Source organism: Oncorhynchus keta, chromosome 12 (assembly GCF_023373465.1).
Source record: "Oncorhynchus keta strain PuntledgeMale-10-30-2019 chromosome 12, Oket_V2, whole genome shotgun sequence".
Lineage (NCBI taxonomy): Eukaryota > Metazoa > Chordata > Actinopteri > Salmoniformes > Salmonidae > Oncorhynchus > Oncorhynchus keta.
Window position 1 is genome coordinate 4,160,711 of NC_068432.1, and position 24,118 is coordinate 4,184,828.

At 42.9% G+C, this 24,118-nt stretch overlaps 1 protein-coding gene across 1 annotated transcript in view; it reads right to left on the reverse strand.

The window, feature by feature from the left end:
- Positions 1-23,701, reverse strand: part of LOC118390882 (serine/threonine-protein kinase 10-like) — a 44,016-nt gene extending 20,315 nt beyond the window's left edge. Inside the window, exons 1-6 of the mRNA XM_035781601.2 lie at positions 23,270-23,701; positions 11,452-11,616; positions 6,473-6,521; positions 5,683-5,832; positions 3,041-3,113; positions 2,105-2,299 (exon numbers count right to left, since the gene is read on the reverse strand). Of these exons, the coding sequence (XP_035637494.2) occupies positions 2,105-2,299; positions 3,041-3,113; positions 5,683-5,832; positions 6,473-6,521; positions 11,452-11,616; positions 23,270-23,428 (791 nt within the window). The 5' untranslated portion in view covers positions 23,429-23,701. The remainder of the gene's footprint in view (positions 1-2,104; positions 2,300-3,040; positions 3,114-5,682; positions 5,833-6,472; positions 6,522-11,451; positions 11,617-23,269) is intronic.
- Positions 23,702-24,118: the final 417 nt, after the last annotated feature.

The following is a 24,118-nucleotide window of genomic DNA, read 5'->3' on the forward strand; positions in this document are numbered from 1 at the left end:
CTTTCCACCAGACACTGGGAGATGAATTCACCTTTCAGCAGGACAATAACCTAAAACACAAGGCCAAATATACATGATTTGCTCACCAAGAAGACAGTTAAAACTGTTACTCAGCTACATAGACTTACATCTGCTTGAAAATATATGGCAAGATCTGAAAAGTGTTGTCTAGCAATGATCAACAACCAATTTGATAGAGCTTATAATAATAAAAATGGGCATATGTTACACAAACCAGGTGCGGAAAACCCTTGGAAGCTTACCCAGAAAGACAACTGTAATCACTGTATAATTATCTGCATAATTATCTAAATCAAGACCACTTGTGTAGTGTTGACAGAAAAAGACAGACAATTAAATCCATTTTAATCCCACTGTAACAATAATATTTGACCCACCACCTGGATTCTGTCCTATGTAGCAAAATTTCAAATCATGTTTTTTGGGTAAAAGTAGAGACTAGAAAATGATAAATCGTACACTGCAGTTGAGGAACAATGGAAAAGTAATTCTGCTTTGAAAGTTGATAAACTTGTAACTCCACTTTTGAGAAAATGGCCGCTGAATGTTTTGCTACAGCTACTGGAGAGCTCTTCGTCTACACCTATTCAGCATTGTTCACACCCTCTTAACCTTTAGCCCCAGGTAAAAATACACTATCTAGTCCTTGGACTAGATCCTAATCTGTCTTTGAACATGTCCATATAAAGATATTGTATCCATATTTTATAATATCATGCTTACTCAGACACTGAAAAAGTCTATAACCACCCCCCAGCCACATCTAGCATCTATCTTGTCTAGACATGTACACATGTTCATGAAATACAATAGATGGCCGTATTCACCCCTAGACACACCTGGCTAACTTGATGGGTCATGTAATCATTCTCTTGCGAAGTCGAGTCTTTTGGTTAGACATGTAGCTAGCTAAAAACTGATCCACAATCACAACCCATAGCTACAGTACAAACGGATTGGCATAGCTAGCCACCATTCATGAAATGCTTGAGTATGAATATGCAGGTAGCTAAAGCTAACCAAAAAGGTTCAATGTTAGCTAGCTAGTTAACATGAAACTATAACAAGCAATGCAAATGGCCTTCTGAGATACAAATAATATTACTACACTGATCATACACATAACATTAACTAGCGAGCCAGCTAGCTAGCTAACAGTATGCTTGAACTTGCAATGATTGGCAAAAATAGAAAGATATATGTGAAAATGTAGCTAGACTCTTAGCCGTATACATGGATGAATGAGTCACGGCAGTGTGTCTTTTCCATTTGGTTTGTAGCTAGCTACAGCTTGTTTGGCCCGTTGTGTCAAGTCACTGCAGTCAACCATGTGCAGAAAGTAACGTTTGTCCATCCCACTGACCTTTGAGGGCAGTAGCAACACTTTGTCAGTTCTCTATGGCTAACATTAGATCTTTCAAAAAAAGCTGAGGTATCAATGATTATTTACACATACTGAGCAGCTCATGTTATAGACATGGAAGAACAATCCGAACTCATCGCTCGATATGTCCAGCCCATTCATTATCCTCAGCCAGTCATGGCTAGTGGGAAGATTCCGGTCTTTTTCAGTGGCTAAACCAACGAGGCTCAGAATTGAATAATTGTATTCGTATTTACAGATGGCATAAAAGTTTGATATGGAAGTTCACATGTTTTACAAGGCATTTCTGGCCAAACAATGCCGTTTGATTAAAAAAATACAAATAATAATAAAGTGTTGAAATGCCTCTCCTGTGAAGTAGTAATGTGCAACATACACCTAGCTTCTTGAAACGGGTCATAAATGTGGAAAAAGTCAAGGGGTGTGAATACTTTCTGAAGGCACTATATTTCCTTAGAAAAAAATAAAGCTTTCACTAGGAATGCTCTTCCCATCTGGAGCATAGCTCTTGGCACCTAGCGAGTATAGGCCCAAGCTCTTGCATCTACTGAGCGATGGAACGCACCGCCTCAAACTGATTAGAAAAGCCACAGCTATGCACACTCAAAGTCCCATCTTCACTGGCTTTGGCCTAGGGTTTGAACCTATACATCACCCCCCCACCCACCACCCCCCACCACCACCACCTCTGGGTCTCACCACTTGTTGGGCTGCTCCAGGGTAGGGGGCTCAGACTTGGCTATCTTCAGCAGGACCCTCATGGGGTTGAGTTCGTGGTGCGGGGGCTCGATCTGGGCCAGCTCGATCAGGGTGATACCAAGGGACCAGATGTCAGCCTTGTAGTCGTATGGAGCGTCCTTCATAGTCTCACACATCACCACCTCCGGAGCCATCCTAGAATACAACATAGCACAAAATGGTTAGCCTCTAAATGCCAAATCTTGTGCACATGTATATTTTGTGTTTGACATGTCAACGCACTATGGATTCAGCCATGTTTACAGACCAAGTGAAGAGTAGGCCTATAAACTTCAATACCAGAGGCCTATCCAGTGTTTGCCTACGATCAAAAGTGCCATATTACATCATCTTCAGAAATAGGATACTGCTTGGCTTCACATTCACTGTAAAATACATGAAATTGCATCTGTTACTCATTTATGAAGCTAGTGAACAGTGGGCAACACCTGGGCAGGTTGACTGAGAGGCCATTTCAGATGACAGTCATTGCCTCGGAGACCTGTTCTGGTCAATAGTTAACTTCAACCTGACCATGATCGGAGGACCAGTCAGGGCACAAGGTCCAGAACCACAACAACACATATCAGCTTTCACAAGAGCCTTGTAAAAGGTTTTACGATCAAACCATAACGACTGAGCACTACTGTACGGAATGCTCTTATGACATCAAGCAGGGCATACAACTGGTTCAACAAGGCGTCGTGGATAGTATGAAGGATGTTCTTTACTTCGTCATGCAGTACCACCATAATCCCATTAAACACTGTGCGCTCAAATGGCACCTGGTCAAAAGTGGTGCTCTTTAAAAAGGGAATACGGGGCCATTTGGGACACACCCAGTGGCAGGCACCCATTTACATTACTCGGTTTTCATGTGTATGTACCAGTACTTACCAGTATGGTGTTCCTATGAAAGAGTCCCTTCTTTGTAGGGTTTTGGTATTTTTCGCTGACACCCCAAAATCCGCTGCAAGTACAAAGAAAAGTGTTGTTAAATGTAAAAAAAGTTTTAATTCAATTTTTGGTAAAGAGAATGATTAATGGGCCAGTGTTATAACCTGATATCTTCTTTCGGGGGAGGAATACCCTAAAATAATTAATAGCCCGGGCGCTTATTTCCTTCAAAATCACAGAACACAACTGCCGCTTATTAGAGACGGGATTCCATTGGAGCCAGGCATCTATTTCCTTCACACACGCAGCTTTTGTTCGATAAAATATTGAAAAGACAATCACATTGTTTATTGTGACCAGTATAAACATAATATCAAATCCATCGCAGAGCAGACTTGTCTTCCTATCATACACTCCTGATGTCACGTTTAAGCATCATATTTGTTTCCACAGCGTAAACTGCCATGACATCATTGAGGGGAGACGCAAAGCTGAAATTCAATTTACTGAACAGGCACAATATCCCAAATTTCCCAAGACATGGTGTCTGTTTCCTGTTAAACCTTGAGGAATTTTTTAGGGGCCAATGACTTTGCAATGAAAGATGAATGGGAATACCCTATAAACGAGGAGCAAAATATTAAATAACTTTCCCCAAGTGTGATTAAATAGATACCATGGGTCTCCCACCCGACGAACAAATCTAAAATGGTCAAAATCTGTGGAACAAAAAACTTAAAAAAGGAAAAACGCATAACAGACTAGCTCCGTATGACACGTCAGAAGTGTGCTGTACATGTCGGCCGTATTTGGATAACTTGTTGTTAAAAGCTCTCTGTTAAGCAGCAACAGGGGTTTTTCTGAGACTGACTGGACTGAGACTTAATGACTCCAGAGGCAACTCCCAGTCAATAAATCAAAGTTCTGGTGTCTCTGCTTGTGGAAATATTTAAGGGCATTGAAGAGGGCCTTGTAACATGAAGGATCAGTCAGACTGCACAAAGTTTCTGAACGGGGCCGAGGACCATGCTGAAGCCTGGTCAAAAAGAAGCTGAAAAGGGGAGTCCACAGAGGTTTCTTAGTTATCGGGCAGCCCTGTAGAGTACAGTACAGTTCCGTATCTTGCTCCTCAGTTTCTCTCCAATTGACATTTATAAAAGCTATTATACTGTAGGCTCCACAAAGCAGGGTTATTGTTAGGCAAGTGGTGCTTCAACAAAAATCTGATATCAACCGTTTTGACCCAAATCCTCAGCACAAAGAATTTCAGGAATGCTGAAAATCAACAGAATACTAGCAACAAATCACATTTAGCAGAAAAAAAACTTGTCAGAACACCATTTTCCCACACTTCTCACATTTTATGCTTCGGAGAGGTCTCAGGGAATGATTTCTTCTAAGTGGGTTGGTTGTGCATTCACAACATTCATGTAAACATTCCCACCCCGCTCTTGCTGACCAACAAGATAACCCCAAAGACAACGTCATCGGTTCCCCTCTTTCCACTGGGATTCTCTGCCTCTAACCCTATTACAGGGGCTGAGTCACTGGCTTACTAGGGCTCTTTCATACCGTCCCTAGGAGGGGTGCGTCACTTGAGTGGGTTGATGTGATCTTCCTGTCTGTGTTGGTGCCCCCCCTTGGGTTGTGCCGTGGCGGAGATCTTTGTGGGCTATACTCGGCCTCGTCTCAGGTTGGTAAATTGGTGGTTGAAGATATCCCTCTAGTGGTGTGGGGGCTGTGCTTTGGAAAAGTGGGTGGGGTTATATCCTTCCTGTTTGTCCCTGTCCAGGGGTGTCATCGGATGGGGCCACAGTGTCTCCTGACCCCTCCTGTCTCAGCCTCCAGTATTTATGCTGCAGTAGTTTGTGTGACGGGGGCTAGGGTCAGTTTGTTATATCTGGAGTACTTCTCCTGTCCCATCTGGTGTCCTGTGTGAATTTAAGTGTGCTCTCGCTAATTCTCTCTTTCTTTCTCTCTCTCGGAGGACCTGAGCCCTAGGACCATGCCTCAGGACTACCTGACATGATGACTCCTTGCTGTCCCCAGTCCACCTGGCCGTGCTGCTGCCCCAGTTTCAACTGTTCTGCCTGTGATTATTATTATTATTATTATTATTATTATTTGACCATGCTGGTCATTTATGAACATTTGAACATCTTGGCCATGTTCTGTTATAATCTCCACCCGGCACAGCCAGAAGAGGACTGGTCACCCCACATAGCCTGGTTCCTCTCTCGGTTTCTTCCTAGGTTTTGGCCTTTCTAGGGAGTTTTTCCCTAGCCACCATGCTTCTACACCTGAATTGCTTGCGGTTTGGGGTTTTAGGCTGGGTTTCTGTACAGCACTTTTATATATCAGCTGATGTACCCACTGTCCAATGAGAAGACTGTTGCTTATTGGAGTATTATTCAAAATAATTTTTGATTAAGGTAGATAACAGCCCTGGTCTGTGGGATGGACACTTGATAGGAAAGGGGCATAGAGGAAGATTAAGGATGGCTAGGTGCTGTGGAATCTAGAAGATCCAATGAGTAGACAATTGGTTCTAATATTCTGGAAACTAGAGGAGGTCTCAGTGTTCTAGAAGAGGAGTACATTATATATGAGCAAATCATTGTGGAGGGAGAAGATGGTCTCACCTAGCTTGATGTCTCCCTCCAGGGTGAGGAGGATGTTCCCGGCCTTCAAGTCTCTGTGGATGATCTTGATGCTGTGGAGGTAGACCAGGGCCTCCAGCGTCTGTCTGCAGATCACCTGAATCTGAGGTTCCATCAGGCCCCGGTCCAGCTCTGCAGACCAAAGAGAAGGGAGGACACAGGTTAAGGGAAACTGACATCAATGGCTAAGATTTTACCAGAACAAGAAAATGGTACAACTCAACAACTTTAACTGAGAACCAAAGTCCCTCTAAAAATAAAAAGGCAAGGTGGGTTCGTTGAGACACCCAAGTATTTCCCATGAGGCAGATGGAGCTGCTACCAGTACAAGCTGTAAGAGAACGTAAATTGGCTCTGATAATACATTTACATGCTAAAACAGGACTTTTTCCCTCTCCGTGTTTAGTGAGTTGTATTTGGGGCCAACAACTGCTGTATGAGGAGCTGGATTATCAAAGGATAAGCAGCGCAGGGGTATTTCCCACAGTGTGTGGGTCTCGGTCGGCTCCTAGTACCTTGCTACAATGGCAGACTCATCACAACGAGACATCACTTGGCCCCGTTCGCTAATCCTTTCATAATAAAAGCAATATCCTTAAGAGCAACAGTGCCGTGGCAGTCGTAGCTACGGCCGCAGGTACGGAATGTGGAACAAAAAAAACGGGAGAGGCGGGGAGCTTAGGAAGACAATGTTCCAAGGGACGGAGCACATATTATAGAGTGCACACCTATAAAGGACTACCCCGGCCTACAGTTGTGTATGTCTCCTCACCTAACATAGTAGCGTCTACAGCTCCTCCAGGGCAGAACTCGATCATGATCTGTGAGGAGGAAAAGGAAGAAAAAAAAAAACAGCCACCATTGTGATTTACAGTTTCTTTTCAGGAAATTCCAATGGAACACAAAAACTTCTCCGGAAATGCAAACATACAAAACATCCTAACAGGGTGGAGGGATTCCATATGGAATGTGAAAACACAATTTTCTACAGAACTATCAACATCACAATGTCAAAAGGTAGACGTTAGAACCTCATGGTGTTTAACTTTAACTGTGATTGCATAAATTTAAAAAAAAAAAAATGTATTCATTTTTTTAAAAAGACTCCCAAAGAACAGGACAAGGTGTAAAGAAAAAAAAGAGTGGTCTGAGAGGAGACAAGAGGGAAGGTTCACAGAAGAAGTGACAGGTGGTAGCCCAACTGTTTTCAACATCACTGAGGTGCAGCAGAGAACAGGTCTTGTATCACCCTGGGAGAAGATTCGAACTCAAGAGAAGAGGGGGCGACAGACAGACAAGAGTTCTGGGAAGTGAGGCCTCTTAGAACCCAGTCGATCTGTCTAATAAAAAGACAGCACTTAGACATGTCAGCAGACGGGCTGACACTGCCCAGTCAACACGAGAGAAACCAACATCTCCCTTTCTAGTTGTACACTCCAGTCTCTGACACCTGTGGCGAAAGCCTTCGCAAACACTCAAACACTCGGCACGGCCTCGTGTCAATGAAGGCGGAACACATCGTGGCCGTGCAGGACAGGACTACGATCGGTGTGTTTAGCGATGGATGCGAGGGTCACCAACTCCACAGCCTTCCAAGACACATAAATTAAATACCAACACTGCTGAGGTGAAACAGCAAGAGGGAAAGGGCCCACTGAAAACAAGTATGAAAAATGTACTGTCGGAGAGACTTAATCCAGCTGTCAAAAACGTAATCCTTGTTTCCTCCTCTCACACACACACACACACACGTCCCTCCACACTGTACTTTCAAAAGCTACTTATGAATGAGTCATGCAAGTCAACGGGGGGCCCATCACAAAGCCAGAGTATAAATAAGTGTTTTAATAAAATTCCACGATTCTAGAGGGTCACTGTGGTACATTAACCTACAGCCAGGAGTTCAGAGAGGCACTAGAACGTTCAAAGTGGTGTGTGTGCGCGTGCGAGCAATGGGTTTGGACTTGGGCACTCAGAAGGCTTGTGACAGCTCAATAGCATGCATACCTGCCCTGTGATCTCACGGTTACATAATCCCATGCTGATTGGGCAAACACAGATGTACGTCTTGTTTTAACACAACACAAAATGGCCTCTATAAATTCACTCGCCCCTATGCTATGACACCATTGTCAAAGCATTGGCAAACCCTGCTGGACAGGGTGGAGGAGTTTCGTACTGAACAAAATGGAGGACAAAACAGTGGCTTGTTACCGTACATCTAGACACGCACACAGCTGGGGACGGTGTACCAACCTTCACGCCGAGGGAGGTGCCCATGTCGCCACAGTAAAACAAGGGCCTCTTATGATATTAAAAGTAGGTTGTGTGAGGTCAGCTTTCTGAATCCCTTGCCAATCCACCCGTCAACAAATCATTCCGATGTGGATGACAAGCCATGTACTGTACATAGGATTAAGGCGGCGGCGAACACCTAAAGGCTTAGTCAGATTTACGTGTCACACCAGGTCATTTTTTTTAGGGGAATTTAATGATGACTATCTATTGCTGCTCGGTCGGTAAATCCCTTTGAGGGATTGTTTCCTCATGACGTGAGCAATGTTGCACTGGTGATCCAACTGGTCAGATCTACAGCCTGTATGGGCTGCACATGTACGTACATACAAAAAACGTACACACGCTCACGCAAATAAAAAAATTGTACATACCGCATTCTTCCACCACCTACTCACACAGCTCCGTCAACAGAGCCTGGCGTAGGCAGCCACAAAATACATCCGGCGTACAGCCCAATAGAGCGAGGAGGGTAGACATTCGCTGTACACAACCACCAAGTCTTTGAGAGGGCTGTGTTATGGGTTCCGTGAAAAAGGACATTGAGCAATATTCCCAGATGTTCTATAGCGATGTGAGATAATCCACCTCCTTTTGTTTCTTCTGGAGAGAAATGGGTTAATTAATGGCTGTTAAAAGATGTAGGTAGTTTCACTGGCTAAGCCCTTTATGAAATCCTGCCACTGACTGCTCAGTCGGGCAAGTTAAGTTGAGCCGATACTGGCATGTGGACCTGCAAACACTATTAGACATAGCCAGTTTACTTGTGAGGCAGAACCTAGGAAACATTGACTTAAGTTTATTCAACTGTCCACCGACACCGATTTACAACCTCATTTAACGAATCTCCTGGGTATTAAAATAGTGTGTCACTTGTATTTAAAGTGACCACCATGCTTTCTCCATCATGTTCAAAATCAGCAGTATTATGCGTTGTGACACCATGGAAAATGAGTATCGTTTCAGTGACAGATGGGTACATAACACTTCCCTCAGGAGTGATTCAGAACGGAAGGGGAACAGTAAGATAGACAACACACTGCTCCGTGCAACGTTGTACTGTAGGGACGGTGGAAAAGTGGGAGTGAGATAAAGTGAACAAGTCGATAACGACAGAGGAGTGAAGCTGTGCGGGGGAAAGACTCAAGAACAAGGAACCTACACGGACATCATTCACCTCCTGTTTAATGGACTCTTTCTGCCTCTGATTGGTAACAACAGAACACTGCGGCATTCCTTTACGCGGAGAGCCCTCTCCTCGTCAAGACAGAGCCTCAAGGAGGGACGGACGAGGTATAGGCTAATACACGCACACGGGCGACACCCAGACTGTGCAGCAGGGATTTATGTTGGCCCTGGCAGCTGAACACGATGCCCATCTGTTAACACCCGTTAATAGAGATTTATTGGTTTACCATGGGATGATTTCCAGATGAAAGCATTATCATGGCTGGCTGGCTGCAGTCGTGCGTGTTAATGTCAGCAGTCAGCGGCAGCCCGATGTTATAAGGTCCCCTATTTCTCACACTGGAGAGCGGGTTGTTCTCAAACTAGAACAAACAGCCTTCTCTCCCTCTCTACAGAGCAGAGTGGGTGGGCAGCGGAATGTGCCACCCCTGCTCGCCGGCTGAAAAAGGGGGGTTTGAGGCACACAGCCCAACCGCTGGTTCAGTCTGCAGCATGTCGTCAGCAGAGACATCCCGCCCAGGCAGAGTGGCATGCTCCAGGGATCACACATCTTTAGTCATCCCCTCGGCACTGGCCCCTCTCAGTTTGTGGTGCCAGTGTTTGTGTGGAGGTTTTATGATCGAATGCCTCATCCGCACCCAGAAATGTATGAGTTGTTATGACACTGTAGAGAGAGTGGCGAGGGAGAGTCTTAAACTAGAACATGCTTCTTTTGTAATGATATCCAAGTACGACAGTTCTATTTATGTGTCATCTACACCTCCAATTCCTTTTTGAAATATATATATTTTTAGGGGGTAGTTCAGCTTTAATATTGCAGATAGAAGCCACAATCTATCAAATGTAATTATCTGCATAATATCCAATCGCCCATTTCTGGGTAAAAAAAATAAATAAATAATAATAAAAAATCACATGTTCCTTCCTTACTATTTTCACCTAACCCCCATCATCCCTCCCCTAATTGGAGTAAACTAATGGACAACAATAATTACTTCTTCTACATACTATATACACATTTTACAGACAGTATATTAGTTCATTTTGTTGTTAATTTTAGTCCCACCCTTCAGCTCCCCTCAACCCCTCTCTGAACACCATCCGATTTTTATTTCTATATATTTTTCAACTGCGCCGTGATATTTTATTTACCATCTGTGAAACAAAAAACACTTTTGCTAAGAGCATTATTGACTGACTTTTCAAAATCACCCAGCAGGTGCAATTTGCGGCATTAGCTCCAGGTAAATGTTACAATTCTTAAGTCATTCCTGAACCTGCGACCAAAAACAACCTACATACGCACATTACCAAAACAAGTGAGATATAGATAGATATATCGATAGAGATAGATCTCCGAAAAAAAACATTAAATGAGCAGGTGTTCTAAAACTTTTGACACAGAGACCGAGACAAAGAGTGTGTTCATTCATGGGTTTCTTTTTTGACTATTTTCTACATTGTAGAATAATTGTGACGACATCAAACTATGATATAACACATATGGAATGACACAGTGTTAAAAAAGTGTTAAATGAATCAAAATATATTTTATATTTGAGATTCTTCAAATAGCCACCCTTTGCCTTGATGACAGTTTTGCACACTCTTGGCACTCTCAACCAGCTTCATGAGGTAGTCACCTGGAATGCATTTCAATTAACAGGTGTGCCTTTTTAAAAAGTTCATTTGTGGAATTCCTTTCCTTCTAAATGTGTTTGAGACCATCAGTTGTGTTGTGACAAGGTAGGGGTGGTATACAGAAGACGTTTTTTTTTACCAAATAGGGCTAAAATAGCCAATTCGGAAGGCTGGTGAGTTACCGCCACTGATATCCGAAAGTTATTTCCGTCTGCATGGAATAGCGCATAAAACGTTGAGCTAAAATTGTAAGAAACACACACAAAATAATACTGCAGTTGCTTAGGAGCTAGAAGCAGAGCTGCCATTTCTATCGGCTCCATAATAAGGTCACTTGCATTTGTCTTGGCAGACATGGGCTGATCACAAAGTACATGCAAAACATGCAGTCTATTCAATAATAAGAAAGCAGGGGAAAGCTCAAATAAAGTGGACCTTACAAAAAGGGAGGAACTGAAAGATCTAGCTTGATCCTCCTAGTAACCTATAGTGTTCACCATCAGGTCAGACCAGAATCGATTCTGTAATAGAGGGCTATGGAGGGGATTAAACCATTGAGTTGGGTAACAACAGAAACAAACTCCACACGGCCCAGTTCTGGCCCACTGTTGGCCCCTACATTCTTACCCAGAGCTTGGCATCATGGTAGAAGGCGTCCAACAGTTTGACGATGTAGCGGTGGTCACACTTGGCCAGGATATCGATCTCCACCATGTAATCCTCCAGCTCCTCCTCAGTCTTCGTCTCAATGACTTTGGCTGCAGCCAGCGCTCCAGTCTCCTTATTCTTGGCCTAGAAGACAAACGAGTCAACATTTACATAACACTAAAATAAATGGGGAGAAGATTGTCATGTGATGGAGGATAGAGCCATTCAGAAGCCTAGATTCAGTCAATGGGCCTTCTCAAATTGCCATAACATTTATGAATTTTGAGATTCATTCTTAACAGGAGTTATTATCTATTGGGACACTGGTAAAATAGCATAAGGCAAGCACACAGGTAGTACACACATTATTTCTGCACAAGGGGGCGGTTTCAACAGGCTATACAAGGACAGTGAATTTTATATTGGTTAATACTAAGAAACGTCATAGGTGGGGGCCGGCAGTGTGGCGAACTAGTGGGGGTGTTAGGAAGGAAATTAAACTTGTGAAAACCACCTTGTTTAGAAAACACAGAAGTGAATTACAAATGTATGTGACTACAATTGAAAAAAGGTATTGAATACATCATGAGACTGTCATAAATTGCTAAATTAATTCAATTTTCTTAAATATATATGTTTATTACACTTCACATCAATAATATACTGGAAACAGTTGACAGTAACGATCGGACTTCAAAACCATATCTTGGCCCTGCCCACTCAGTGAATTTCTCAAGAGTGCGCAAGACTTTCTCATGAGAAGAGAACCCAATCAAAGCCCTAGGAGAGTCAATTCTCTGACAGACACGAGAGTCTAATTAGCATGTTACTTAACCGCACTTTAAAAAGCACAACAGGAAACTCCACACCCTATAAGAGCTGCGGAGGAGGAACCACTGTAGCCAGCCCATCCACATTGAAAATGGCACTACACATTGGTTAAACACAAAACAGATTGTACATGTCCCCAACAGAATGATAAACAAGCATCAAAACATGAGGTTGAGTCAGTGGTGAGCACATAACTAGAAGGAAAGTATATGTTTTTGTGTCATAGTTATAGTTCTGAGAATGAGGGGTAAAGGTAGGGCTGGGCAATATGACCAAAATATATCATTCTTTTTGACGGTATGGAAGTATTTCATGGTTTTTGAATAATAAAAAAGTTTGACATTTACTTTGAGTAGTGATTGACCAAAAGGAAGGTAACAAATAAATTAAGCGATTTTTTTTTAAATGGGGCTTTCTCCATTCTAATTGATTGATACCTTTCAATCCAACAGTATACAACTGTTCATTTTCTTTGCAACTCTACACAACATAGGGCCCCCCCAAAAAAAAAATGTTTAATTTTATTTAGCAAATATTGCAATTTGACTTGCGATTTAGATCAAAGCACTTGGGTGAACTCTTGTAGTCATAGAGATGGAATGATTATTATAATTCTATAGTTGGAATATAATGGTCACCTTGAATAAAGTGTTGTTTGACATGACAATGAATGTAAAAGCAAGGGATGCGTTATTGTGACAGGGTAGGAACCAAAGTGTTGGTCAATGTTTCCTCAGGGACCCTATAACCTTTGGCTAGATGAAATGTTCTCTTAGTTAATTCATGTAGCTAACATATTCATGTTTTGCCTAATCCTCTTATTTGGAAGATACTGTTGCACAAACATACTGATTTAAGCCTACACCCTCACTGGTATCCGGAAATTATTAGCTAGCTACTATCTCTGACTCACAGTTAACTAGCGATTAACATAATAAATTTAGACAGACATACATGTTATTCAATTATTGCCTGCCCGCCAACAAGTATCTGCGTTGCCAAGGGCTGAAACAGAAGTCAGTTCTACTTGACGCAGATCGCGCTGCAAGTCCTGCCTCTCACATCTCCTCATTGTTTTATAGAAGCAGGAACCCACGTTCCATCTCCTCATTGGTTATACCCACGTGGGTGACTGAAAGACGAATGAGGTTGGTGGCGGTAATGCACCTAATTTATGAACGTTGCCAACCACATTATAAAGTCAAGAGAAGAAAAAGCCTGGAAGGAGGAGAGATGACTAGAAACGATTCGGTTGACTGTTGTGTGTGGGGTTTAATTGTAGAGGACATTGTGTATTTCAAGTAAAATATAACTCAATGTTTATATCCCAGGACAAATTAGCTAGCAACAGTGAGCTAGCTAAATAGGACAAATTAGTTAGCTAGCTAAATTGCCATAAATATTTAATACTTTTCGATCTATCCCCAAATTAATATAATTGGTTCAGAGTTTGTTTTGATATTTTAACCTGGTGTCGTGATCGCGTTTGGTGTGGGTGGACGAAATGCATTTATGCACAATGTACACGATGGCGCACGTGCGCAGCCGGTTTGGGTTCCGTATAACACGATTTATTAGGTTAGTCGAGGTAAATGAAGGTTTGTGTAGCTAATCCAAGTTTATACATTTAAAAAAAGGCTAATTGATCATTAGATAAACCTTTTGCAATTATGTTAGCACAGCTGAAAACTGCTGTTCTGATTAAATAAGCAATAAAACTGGCCTTCTATAGGCTAGTTGAGTATCTGGAGCATCAGCATTTGTGGGTTCGATTACAAGCTCAAAATGCCCAGAAATAAAGCACTTTCTTCTGAAACTCGTCAGTCTATTCTTGTTCTGAGAAATTAAGGCTTTTCCATGCGAGAAATTGCCAAGAAACTGAAGATCTCGTACAGCGCTGTGTACTACTCCCTTCACAGAACATCGCAAACTGCCTCTAACCAGAATAGGAAGGAATGGGAGGCCCGGTGCACAACTGAGCAAAATGACAAGTACAACAGATGCCTCGCAAGTCCTCAACTGTCAGCTTTATTAAATAGTACCCAAAAAAACACCAGTCTCAACAGTGAAGAGGCGACTCCGGGATGCTGGCCTTCTAGGCAGAGTTGCAAAGAAAAAGCCATATCTCAGACTGGCCAATAAAAAGAAAAGATTAAGATGAGCAAAAGAACAGACACTAGATAGAGGAACTCTGCCTAGAAGGTCAGCATCCTGGAGTCACCTCTTCACTGTTGATGTTGAGACTGGCGTTTTCATTGTCAAAAGCTGTATTTCTAGGGGATTGGGATTAAGGTAGAACTAGCGTTAGGATTCCAATTTGGTTTAGGGTTTAGAGTTAATAAGGTCATGGGGTAAAGGGAAAATAGGATTTGTAAGGGGTATAAAATTGTGCCACCCCCCGCCAGGTTAGTTTGGGTTTGAGTGTGTGGCTTTAGCTCCTCCCAATGACCTGAAGATGTGAGGCTGCAGACTGAACAGCCTGGTGGGGTCCAATACCTGAGGGGGCTGTGGGAAAACATATGGATAAACACTGCAGTTAGGCATCGAGATACTAGCCTACCATAGTTACAGACCTGAGGTTTCCTGAACACATGATCTCACCTGGAATAAGTCCAGGGATTTTTTTAAAACATGTTTTTCCTGGGGAGGTAACAAGGTCAGGAAACCTAACCTAATATTTGCATATGGTGTATGACCGGAGAGAGAGACATGCTAGTGTATCTGACAATTCGTCGCTGAGCATTTGCATTTCAAAACCACCATCAGGAACTTGCTCTGCTCCCACCATCGGAGGTAACAGGGCCCCACATTATGTTACCAGTCCCACTTTACAAGCCTTCACAGCCAAGATCTTCACCCCCCCCACAATCATTGTGCCTCACAAGGGAGCGCTGACTTCCTGGAAGGCATCAAGGCCCTGGAGACTCTCCACTGGAGGAGGGAATATGCAGGGAGAGGAGAGGTGCTGGTTGAGGATAGAGCTGTGTAAATCAAACTAACCTAATTATACTAACAGAAAAAAAGAAGCGGGAAACGGCTGCAAAACAGGCTCACGCCACCGAGTCTCCCTCCCATTATCGCAGCGAAGAAGTCCAAAGCTGAGCTCCCTAACTCAATCATTATACTGGGGAACAAAACAACTGATCAGTGGTTTGTTTTGCCCAACGTTTCCATGGATGTCAATAACAACTGATTGACACTGGCCCCTCTCCTCTGCTAGCTCCGCCTGCCTGTATGTCTGTGACACTCCATGAGAAAAGTCGATCATCCTCTCCCTGCAAAAAAAACAACACCAATGCTCCACGAAGTGGCAGAGGTTGAAGATGTTAAATGAGGGATCAGCCATTGTTTCCTGCCTTTTGGGTAAATGGTTGTGAGCAGACACACACACTGCTGCCCCCTCCCACCCAACCCCAAAGTAAATCATCCTGCTAAAACACTTAAGGAGATAATCTGTTCAAATAGAACATAGAGGTCATAAATAAAGCCAGGGAAAGCCTGAGATCCAGTTGGAGGAGTGACTGTGAGGATTACTACACCTGGCTGTGAGAGAAGAGGAGCAGACACACTGGGTGGTGAGTCTCTGCACTCTGCTGCTGGCACAGCCTCCTGGGGCCAATTACCTCCAGGCTGAATCAATAGTGTCAGATATCAGCATACAGTAAGCATGGGGCGGTATGCTGAGGCGTGGGCCTGTCTGCTGGTACACTGTAGTATGCACTCTGCCAGCGCACACACAGTGCCACGCACACTGACAGGACACAGATCCCATCCCGTCACAAGATAATGTATGTGCTTAACCTTAGCCCTGCCGTTAAGATGTCTAGAATTATTGTTAACATTAGGCTGCCGAGTAAATCTTGACCTCAAGTCTACAGATGACTGAGACATGATGACAAAAAAGTATTTTCTTCATCTCCAGCAGCTTTGGGCTGGGGGCACTAGGGCTGTGTGTTAGATTATTGAATGACTTGCATATCAGGTCTAGCTAATGTAGGTGTTAACTGTCAGTCGCTTGAGAACTGTCAGTCTCTTGATAATAAAGCCTCTCAAATTAAGTGGCTATCATCCCATTATATTAGTAGGACTAGGCTTCTGCATGAAGTATGCCAGAGTTCTCCAAAAGCACAAAGAACGTGATAACGATCAAAAGGCATGTGTTCCATTGAACATAAAGAACACACTAATACTAATGATAACTAGTTATTTATTAGTGTTAAAAGCTACTGTTACGTTGCTGCTGCACAGAGAATGCGTCCCAAATGCAGCTATACCCATAGGGCCCTGTTCAAAAGTAATGCAATCAGAATCAGGCCCCGGTGCACAACTGAGCAAGAGGTCAAGTACATTAGTGTCTAGTTTGAGAAACAGACGCCTCACAAGTCCTCAACTGGCAGCTTCATTAAATAGTACCCGCAAAACACCAGTCTCAATGTCAACAGTGAAGAGGCAACTCCGGGATGCTGGCTTTCTAGGCAGAGTTCCTCAGTCCAGTGTCTGTTATTTTGCCCATCTTAATCTTTCATTTATATTGGCCAGTCCGAGATATGGCTTTTTCTTTGCAACTCTGCCTAAAAGGCCAGCATCCCAGAGTTGCCTTTTCTCTGTTAACGTTGAGACCGGTGTTTTGCAGGTACTATTTAATGAAGCTGCCAGTTGAGGACTTGTGAAGCGTCTGTTTCTCAAACTAGACACTATTGTACTTGACCTCTTGCTCAGTTGTGCACCAGGGCCTCCCACTCTTCCTTCTATTCCGGTTAGGGCCAGTTGGCGCTGTTCTGTGAAGGGAGTAGTACACAACGTTGTATGAGATCTTCAGTTTCTTGGCAATTTCTCGAATGGAATATCCTTTATCAGAACAAGAATAGACTGACGAGTTTCAGAAGAAAGTGCTTTTGTTTCTGACCATTTTGAGCCTGTAGTTGAACCTACAAATGCTGATGCTCCAGATACTCAACTAGTCTAAAAGGCCAGTTGTATTGCTTATTTAGTCAGTACAACAGTTTTCAGCTGAGCTAACATAATTGCAAAAAGGTTTTCTTATGAACAATTAGCCTTTTAAAATGATAGTAGATATTCCTTCCAGAAAGAATCTGCCATTTCCAGCTAGAACCGTCATTTACAACATTAACAATGTCTACACTGTATTTCTGACCGATTTGATGTTATTTTAAAACTGACAAAAAGTGATTCTTTCAAAAACAAGGACATTTCTAAGTGACCCCAAACTTTTGAACGGTAGAGTACATAGACGGAATTTGATTTGGTAAATGATGCCAAAGTAAACAGAATATAGAAGATGAACATAATATTACAGACAGTACATATGGAATAGGAGGGCATTTGTGAGAAACACAGATGTCACGTCCAGATGCAATCTGTGGCATACGATGCGCTTCCTCAATCTTCTTCATGAACTAATGCCAAATGTGTTTCTTGTCTCCACAGGATGCTTGGCTCTAGTCCCCAGAGGTCAGGAGGACAGGTCAGGGGAGATCACAAATGGTCATACAGCTTAAAAATCAGTCCCCGAGCAGACAGACATGGCAGGCAGGAAGACAGAGCCAGGGGATGGGTTAGTGTACACTAAGCCCTCTGCAAATAAGCTTTGGCTTTAGAGGGGATAATCATTAGCGTCTTCCAGGAATCTTCCAGGAGCTTTCACTGCTGGCTGTGTATGTAGACACTGATGTGCTGTTATTTAGGCTACCTGCCTTTCCACTGGGAACATTTTATTTCTCGTCTTACATTTTTGGGGCGGTAGGTAGCCTAGTGTTTAGAGCGTTGGACCAGTAAGTGAAAGGTTGCTGGATAGAATCCCAGAGCTGACAAGGTAAAAATTTGTCGTTCTGCCTCTGAACTGTTCCCCGGTATGCCGTCATTGTAAATAAGAATTTGTTCTTAACTGACTTGCATAGTTAAAATAAAAATAGGCTGAGGATTACACACAGGGTTAAACTCTTACTGTATCTTTATTTACAGAGAGTTGTTCAACATGGCCGGGGGACGCAGCAGGGAAGTTCAAACTTTGAACCCGTCTTTCAGGATGTGATAGTTTCGCTGCGAGGTATTACGAAAGGTTTCAGGCTCAAAACCCCAGTGAAGAACTCACCACAGCAAATCTCTTAAGATGGGCTCTGAACATGGAGCTGTTGAGTACATTTTGCTGATGTTTGACTGGATAAAACATAGTACAGTACCAGTCACTCGTGTAGGAAATGTCACCCATCTTGATAAAAACGTGAAACATGGGGCTTTGACAGACTACACAAAAAGGCATACGCTCGATCACTTTTCAAAGCACTGCTGTTACAACATGTATTGTGCTTTAACAGTAGGCTCCGAATCAGATTTAAGATAGCTTCAATGTATTCAAAAAACAGTTATGACTTGTGAGACTGAGAAAATCATGAGTTAAACAAAACATCCCTCCTTCGCCCACACTCCATGTCAAGACAGTCACCACTGAGGCAACCTGCCACATACCGACAGGGGGCTGGGGAGTCATGGGGGACAAGCCTCTACAGGAGAATCCTTATCAGGCCGGTCACAGCTGGGCCCCACAGATTACCAGCCCTGGAGCACAAACATGTGCTTTCACCATGCAGGCCTCCTGTATTACAGGAAAACCCTTGATCTCTGTCCCAAATGGCACCCTATACCCTACATAGTGCATTATATAGGGAAAGGGGTACCATTTGGGATGGCACCGTCGGGTAATGCTACGCTAACTAATGCAACTCCCAGTACAAGGCAGCAGCTGCCAGGGAGCCTGCTCAGCAGCACGTGTCCCATTAATAAGTAAAAGGGACCGATCGGCACTTGTGCTTCGGCCATACCAGCAAACACAACATGCTGTGACACAGGGATCGGCAGGAAGTGAGACATTCTCCCATCTCAGCAATAGCAGTCATGTGGGGGAGATTTACGCAACTCTGCTCTCGTCATGACTACCTGTAGCCCTGGAAAATCTTTGGTCTCAGAAGTGAACAAGTTGATGCACATGTGCGTTTTAAGAATGATAGTTGAGGCCTCCCGCCTCCTGGTTAGTTCATCAGACTAGATACAGATACCTGTATACTGTTCAAAGAGCAGCTTTAAGTTAACTACTGCTGCGTGACACTGACTACTAGGTACTCCTTACCATCTGGTGACAGTGACAGGCCAATGGGGCACATTAACCTGAGAGTGATACCTAACCGTGATACCCCCATGACAACCTGAGAGAATATCAACAAAGCCCTGTTGTTCACCCGGATGTGTACAGCCAACCCAGATCATGAGGCCAGCCAGACTGACACTGACACTCTCCCAGACATTACTGGAATCAAAAAGGAATCATGTGACCAGCAATGACCAAGCAAACAGATGACTCAACGAGTTGATTTGTTTTACAGGTGTTCTAAAAGGAGTTGTTATAGCCAACATTTGAACTAGATCTTGCCAGCCCTGGAGCAGTGAACAGACGTGTCCTCCATACTGGTATAATTGACTTGTAGTTATGAGAGTCATCTGGTGGCTTCCTGAACTCCCTTGATATGTCCCAAATGGTAACCTATTCCCTATATCGTACACTACTTTTGATGGGCTCTGGTCCAAAGTAGTGACCTATAAAGGGAATAGGTTACCATTTGGGACGAAGGCTAGTCTGGACAGGCTGTGGAATGGAGCCCCGAGACCCCATCCCACAGACGGATTAGTCAGTAGCCCGAGGGCCACATATGATGTTTCCATCACCCCTCCGGCCCATAGCTTTCCTCCTGACCCTGACTGCTCCAGGTGAGGAGCACTGACTCCTCCGCAAGCACTCCAGGACAGCCAGACTTCTGGGGACTGGAAAACACATTTAGTCAAGGGGAAGAGTGTAGAGACAGTATTGTCACATGTTTCAGTCTTCATTGAAGTGTCATTTCCATTGTAACTTGACATTCCAAAGATATCTTCTAGTATACTAAATTATATTCTGAGTCCTAAAGTGTATTAGACATGAAGAGATTTTAACGTATCCCCTGGACAGAAAACTGCTTAGTCAATAGCCACTGTTAAAAATTGGCCTACATGCAGCATAAGGTGGTGTATTTTGGTGGTAGGGGTAACTGAAGGCATCCTTTATTTCTATTAGGGTGGCTCCATGTTATTTTTCCTTTCAGTGTCGTCAGTGAAATCCCACATGGTGTTCTCACATGCCTGTTCACAAGGTATGAGTGGGGGCACTGTACTCTGGTCGGGCCTCACTTCTTCCACTGGCCCCCAAAGTCAAAGGCACCCACTGTACTACACTGGGCACGAGCAGATACATTGCGACATGGCAGGAAAATGTGAGGACTAAAAGACACAGATGAAATACAAACCCATAACCCAAACTACAGCTGGGTTTGGATGAAGCAAACAGTGGAGGGTAATAGTGGGGTCTCCTAGGGAGGTCCAAATGGAGCCCAGTTAGTACAACAGCTCTACAGGAGTTGATCTGTCTGTATTGGGCATGAAGTCAGAGTGTGCTGCCCTTCAAAAGAAAGCAATCTCTCGCAAAGTTCAAAATAAATTGGTGAACACAATCAGTACAAAAGCACCTTCCAAGATGATCAATGCAGTTAGTTTTGACTAGGGTCAAAATGCTAATGAGGATACAGTGATGAGGCGCCAGAGGTAAAGTGAGCAATGCAAATCCAGCAACTCCCTACTGCCCGACCCTCAGCACTTGTAGGTTAACTTTTGTCACGAGTCTTGTTCTGGAGGCAGAACTGAGCGATGTCCCCTTAGATAGGCCAGCTGCAAAGTCACTCACAAGTGGCTATATACATGCATAAACACTTACCAGTCAAAAGTTGACACACCTACTCACTCAAGGGGTTTCCTTTATTTTTACTACATTGTATAATAATAGAAGACATCAAAACTATGAAATAACAAATGGAATCATGTACAGCAGTAACCCATAAAAAAAGTGTTAAACAAATCAAAATATATGACATTCTTCAAAGTAGCCACCCTTTGCCTTGATGACAGCTTTGCACTCTTGGCATTCTCTCAACCAGCTTCATGAAGAATGCTTTTCCAACAGTCTTGAAGCAATTCCCACATATACTGAGCACTTGTTGGCTGCTTTTCCTTCACCTCTGCGGTCCAACTCATCCCAAACCATCTCAATTGGGTTGAGGTCAGGTGATTGTGGAGGCCATGACATCTAATGCAGCACTCAATCACTCTCCTTCTTGGTCAAATAGCCCTTACACCTCCTAGAGGTGCAAACCTAATGGGATGGCAAATTGCTGCAGAATGCAGTGGTAGCCATGCTGGTTGAGTGTGCCTTGAATTCTAAAATCATTGACAGTGTCACCAGCAAAGCACCCACAAACCTCCATGCTTCACAGTGGGAACCACACGTGGAAATCTTCCGTTCACCTACTCTGCGTCTCACCAAGACACGGCAGTTGGAATAAATAATCTGCAATTTGGACACATCAGACCAAAGGACAGATTTCTACTGCTGGTGTTTCTTAGCCCAAGCAAGTCTTCTTATTGGTGCCCTTTAGTAATGGTTTCTTTGCAGCAATTCAACCATGAAGGCCTGATTCACACAGTCTCCTCTGAACAGTTGATGTTGAGATGTGTCTGTTACTTGTGACATGCAATCTGTGGTGCTTTTAATGCCAATTTCTAAGGCTGGTAACTAATTAATTTATCCTCTGCAGCAAACGTAATTCTGGGTCTTCCTTTCCTGTGGCAGTCCTCATGAGAGCCAGTTTCATCATACCACTTGATGCCTTTTGCGACTGCACTTCATGTCTTAAAGTAACGGACAGTCATTTCTTGCCATACTATGGACTTGGTCTTTCAGCAAATATGGCTATCTTCTGTATACCACCTCTACCTTGTCACAAATGAACTTTGAACAAGGCACACCTGTTAAAATAATTGCATTCCAGGTGACTACCTCATGAAGCTGGTTGAGAGAATGCCAAGAATGTGCAAAGCAATCATGAAGGCAAAGGGCAGTTACTTTGAAGAATTGCAGATGAAATATATTTTGATTTGTTTAACACTTTTGGTTACTACATGATTCCATGTGTAATTTCATTGTTTCATTTCATGGTGTCTTCACTATTATAATATGTAGAAAATAGTAAAAAAAATAAAGAATAACCCTAGAATGAGTACTTGTACCTTCATAGAACAAATATAAAACATGTAAAGTGTTGGTTTCGTGAGCCGAGATAAAAACAAATCACAGAAATGTTCCATAAACACAAAAAATATTATTTCTCCCAAAAATTGTACAAATGTTTCCATCCCTGTTCTCCTTTTGCCAAGATAATCCATCCACGTGACAGGTGTGACATATCAAGAAGCTGATGATAAACAGCATGATCATTACAAAGGTGAAACTTGTGCTGGAAACACTAGACAACTAAAAGTTTCTCAAGACACAGCAAATATTGATTTCACTCCTGTTAGAATAAAATAATAAAGTATTGGGGGAAAAAAAACTACCTGGATTAAATCCCACTTTTGAAGTAAGAATATAAACCATCAAAACACGTTATAAAAGATTGAATCAGGCATGCTGACGGCATGACAATGCCACTGTGCACAAAGCAAAGTTCATAAAGAAATAGTTTGAGATCGGCGTGTTAGAACTGGACTGTCCTACACAGAGAGCCCTGACCTCAACTCCATCGAATACACCTTTAGGGTGATTTGGAACACTGACAGCGAGCCAGGCCCAATCGCCCAGCATCTGTGCCGGACCTCACTCACGCTCTTGTGCCTGAATGGAAGCAAGTCCCCGAAGAAATGTTCCGACATCTAACTACTGGAAAGCCTTCCCAAAAGGGTGGCGGCTGTTATAGCAGCAATGGGTAAAACAACTCCATATTAATGCCATGGTTTTGGAATGAGATGTTTGACGAGCAGGTGTCCACATTCACCACATGACCAAAAGTATGTTGAAACCCATATTGCTTACCTTGTAAACTTTTCCAAAAGCCCCATCACCCAACTCTCCGATAATTTCCCATTGGTCATTAGGATTGATGTCTCGATGAACGTGTTCATATTGTTTTGCCTTCTTTTTTATGTCAAAATTAGACAGGCGAAGTATTTTGCTGAATTTAGCAAAAGCCATGGTTCGCCGCAAAAATGCAATACAAGCTGTTCATAAAAGCCACGTTTCTCAAGACACAGCAACTATTCGGAGTTTCACCCTTGTTAGAATACAAAAGTATTCGGGGGAAAACTACATGGATTTATAATCACACACCTTTCAAGTAAGAAAATAAGCCGTCAAAAACACGTTCTAAAATATTTAATCACGCGTTGTCATAAAAATAAATAATAAACGGTAATATGTCCATTCACTTGACTTGTCCACTGCACACAATGACCACCTGCTGCAACATAGTAACCAGTTATGGAGAATAACTTGTTGCTTCGGAGTAAAAAGACAGAAGCCCCACCTTATTGCCATGTTCAAATGCTAATCGGAACTAGAAAACTCGGAAAAGTCCGACTTGCTAAAAATATTGTAGTTATACAAGTGCCGCGTTCAAACAGTTAAAAAGTCAGAAATTTACGAATTTCCTAGTTCATACTAAAATTTAACGTAGCACAGGCCTATAGCTCCCCAACGCTCCCACAGTGTCATGGAAATGTCGTTTTCTATGCGCAGATCCGTCATCTTTACGCAAGATATGTAGTTAAAATAACTTCACTTCCCAGTTTAGATGTGCATGTCGTTTTTAAAATATCTGTCAAGTGTTTCCAAATTTTTATGAAATATGACCTATAATTAATTACAATATAAGTGAAATAGCCT